The sequence below is a fragment of the Branchiostoma belcheri genome, unplaced genomic scaffold (genome assembly GCF_001625305.1).
Source record: "Branchiostoma belcheri isolate BF01 breed outbred unplaced genomic scaffold, Haploidv18h27 scaffold11, whole genome shotgun sequence".
NCBI classification, from domain to species: Eukaryota; Metazoa; Chordata; class Leptocardii; order Amphioxiformes; family Branchiostomatidae; genus Branchiostoma; species Branchiostoma belcheri.
Genome location: NW_017802491.1, coordinates 796,363 through 799,757, shown reverse-complemented (window position 1 = coordinate 799,757; position 3,395 = coordinate 796,363). Strand labels below are relative to the sequence as shown.

The 3,395-nt window shown below is 46.6% G+C and overlaps 1 protein-coding gene across 1 annotated transcript; it reads left to right on the top strand.

Annotated features, from left to right (window-relative positions):
• Positions 1-260: 260 nt before the first annotated feature.
• Positions 261-2,086, top strand: LOC109483918 (arylsulfatase I-like). Its single transcript, XM_019787060.1, has 3 exons — positions 261-418; positions 1,316-1,472; positions 1,770-2,086. Exons 1-3 carry the CDS (start codon positions 380-382, stop codon positions 1,940-1,942), a joined length of 369 nt encoding a protein of 122 aa, XP_019642619.1. The 5' UTR covers positions 261-379; the 3' UTR covers positions 1,943-2,086.
• Positions 2,087-3,395: the final 1,309 nt, after the last annotated feature.

The window sequence follows — 3,395 nt, the reverse complement described above, 5'->3', positions numbered from 1 at the left end:
TGTAACAAATTTCTGTTGAGCGGGCGGAGAGAAGGTTGAACAGCTTTGTGCGTTTATCGTTATATAGTGGGCAATCAATCGTGGGTATGTTTTCAGACGCCGGTATAGACGGGGTTAGTCAGTTGGACACTATCCTGTCGGGTAAGCCCTCCCCGCGCACAGAGTTTGTCTACAACATCGACGACGTGCAGACAACCAAGCAGGGAGCAATCAGGTACAATCTTCCATTCATAAAGTTTATCTCAAGTTACATTAAACGTAAAGATAGTGGCATTGCCACAAGATGACAAAAACCTTTGCTTTAAACAAGTGAGACGGATTCCTGAGGAAGAGATCCAGCATAGCCATGTGAAGAATGCCATTGTGACTAGAATTAACTATGTATACGTCTCGTTTGAAGATGTCTGAAGGAACATCATTACCTTCGCCAAGAAGGTTATGTTTTCGTTGGCGTTCGTGTGTCTGTGTGTGTGTGTGTGTGTGTGTGTGAGCACGATAACTCAAGAAGGCTAAGATGGATTGTCTTGATACTTGGTAGGTGGGTAGGTCTTCATGAGACGTGAAACTGATTAGATTTTGGGCCCCCTAACGGCTTGTTATGGTACTGCAGCTGAACTTCCGGTTTTGATATCTCATGATCTAGACATGCTATGGTGACGAAATTTAGATGGTAGGTAGCTCTTGTGCTGGGGAACAAGTGACGTGAGTTTGGACCCCCTAGCGGCTTGCTCTGGAATTGCAGGGGCATTAGTTGAAAAATGTTTAAAGGCGGATAACTCAAGAACCGATTGATGGATCGTCGTGATTTTTGGCATGTTGGTAGCTGAAGTGATGTTATTACATTTATGCAAATATTAATGTAATTTGCATAATTAATGAGAAAATTCTATATATCAGCTGCATTCCATGATAGGACTATTCAAGCTTGTGATATATGTAATGCAGAACGGCAGAAATACAGGCAGATATCGATTATGCAAATGAAGACTTAATTTGCATAATTAACAAGAAAATGTTATAATTACATAGTGGTAATGTCTGGAATTTCATACTTGGGATATTTGAAAGTTATGTGAAGGTGAACATTATTAAACATAATTTATTCAAATAAGGACCTCATTTGCATAATTTATGAGGACATGCTATAATGGCATGCATTGATAAGATAAGACTGTCTTCTGGTGTAGAACATGATCAACAGATATAATTGATGCAATATAGGATCCTATTCGCACAATCAGGGGGATTCATCTATAATTTCTTAGTCATAAAGGCTGACATCATTTGGCGAAGGTATGAGATCGTGGAACTCTAGTTATGTCTTTTTTTTATTTCCAGGGTTGGTGACTACAAGCTGATAGAGGGGAACGCCGGGACGCCTGACGGGTGGATCCCCCCGCCTAACCTGACGGAGGAGAGTCAGTCTGACGGCGAGGACCCCAACAACGGCACCTGGCTCTTCAACCTTAAAGGTAATCACTCATATTTCGGCCATTGTTCATTCCTTGGCGTATAGCTCACGTACTAGATCCCTCAGTCCTATATGCAGTCCTGGGCCCTCTCTACTTTGCTCCCATGTTTAGCTGTTTTCCTGCATTTGTCTTGTCTTAGTCTTCAGTTCAATGCCCACGTCCACGATTTTCGTGCTGATCATTTCATACTGGTATGTTGGGGTGTTCCTATTGTTGTTTGCAGCCATGTTGGGCTCTAATCACATCCCATACCCGTAGCTTGTAGTCGGTTGCCAAAGTCTCTGTTCCTTCTTCCAGACGACCCCACAGAGCACCACAACCTGGCGGACAGCATGCCGGACAAGCTGAAGGAGATGCAGGCTAAGCTGGAGGAGTACAGGAAGAGCCTGGTGCCCGCCATGGACCCGCCGCCCGATCCCAAGTCTACCCCGACGCTCTGGGGAGGGGCGTGGTCACCCGGTTGGTGCTAGGCAACGGGGCGTGGTCACCCGGCTGGTGCTAGGCAACTGGGGGTGTGGATCTGCTGCTAAGCAATCATCGTTGGATTTGTTTTGGGTTTGGACGAGGCATTTATTGGGAAACAGTCAGACATTAAACGTAATTATAGCGTCCAGACCAAAATTTTATGTGCTATGTACAATATAGTGTAATTTTCAAGCAAGCTGATAATACATTAAGTTGATACTTTTAATTTCCTTTTTTGTACTTCATTATGTACAATTTGCTATACTACAATAAAAGAAAGCTATGATACATAGGACTAGAATATTGTTTGTGATGTTCAATCCCTTCGGCTGAAAAAAGTACCCCTGGTTAGTGAGGTCATGTTTATGCAGCGCGCTTTTTGTTTGCCTTGCCGCCCTGCCGACACGCCAATGACAGAGAATATATATAATCCAACCGAACAAAGTACATCATAGCGTGCCATAGGGTTATCACAGAAGTTAGAATAACGACTAGGACACATCTGCCGTACGATAGGTTTGCGACAGAAAGTTGAGGACATGGTCCGGATGCCCATGGACAGTCGGTTCTATGATAGTCTCGGTAATTGTCCTACGACAGAAAAATCGTTCGGTGAATGTGACGGCTTGATTGGGTATTTATTGTTTGAGTTCCGGCCATCAGTAAACCCCTATTTTCGTCTTCGGCTTTCTTAACGTGACAATGTCACCGTTCAAGCGTTACGTGCTATTTTTCACTGCGCATACATGTACCTGTTTGGCTGGACGTTTTTGCTGCATTGTGTCAATATTGCGGTCTGAAAGGACACAATGTAGCAGTGGCTGCCTTCGTGTGTTGAACACGCCACACGGCACGGTCGGGGGGCAGCGAAGAACGTCACAAAGTTAGTCTTGTCCAGATCTGTTGTGGGCAGTACATACATCCCGCTTCGTGGTGTAGCACACAAGTTCGGTACGCTGTAAAGTCCGTGCATCCTGTCCTGAGGCTTGCGTCTTAGACTTGCCAACACTCTACCGTGCTTGTGGCGTAGCACTCCTTGAATACATGTCAGTACCTTCTTCGACGGACTGCAGATCCTGCCGGGAGTAGGTCGCAAACAGGCATGATACACACGGGTTGGCCGTGACGGAACATCCGATCTTCTGATGCTGGATTGCTAACCGTTCCACCACAGCACGACACTTGTAGTCTCTACTACCTCATACCATGGCGGAGACGAGGAAACCCCTGGAAGGACAAGTATCCTCCGCAAGCGTACCCCGTGCTGAAGAGACGCCGCCAGACGCCGCGATGACCCAGGAGCACTGCCGGCTGCTCCGGCTGCACCGCGCCGCCCTGGTGGACCGCATGAGCCCGGGACACGTCCTGCCGGTCCTGGTCTCCCTCGGCGTCATCGGACGGGAAACGCAGGAGGAGATTGTCGGTGGGAGCGGCGACACCAGGCAAGAAATCAACGAG

Coding starts and splice junctions, on each gene's coding strand:
- LOC109483918 (XM_019787060.1), top strand. CDS start 380: ATGTATACGTCTCGTTTGAAGATGTCTGAAGGAACATCA. Junction 419..1,315: donor AGATGTCTGAAGGAACATCA/TTACCTTCGCCA, acceptor GTGGAACTCTAG/TTATGTCTTTTTTTTATTTC. Junction 1,473..1,769: donor CTGGCTCTTCAACCTTAAAG/GTAATCACTCAT, acceptor TCCTTCTTCCAG/ACGACCCCACAGAGCACCAC.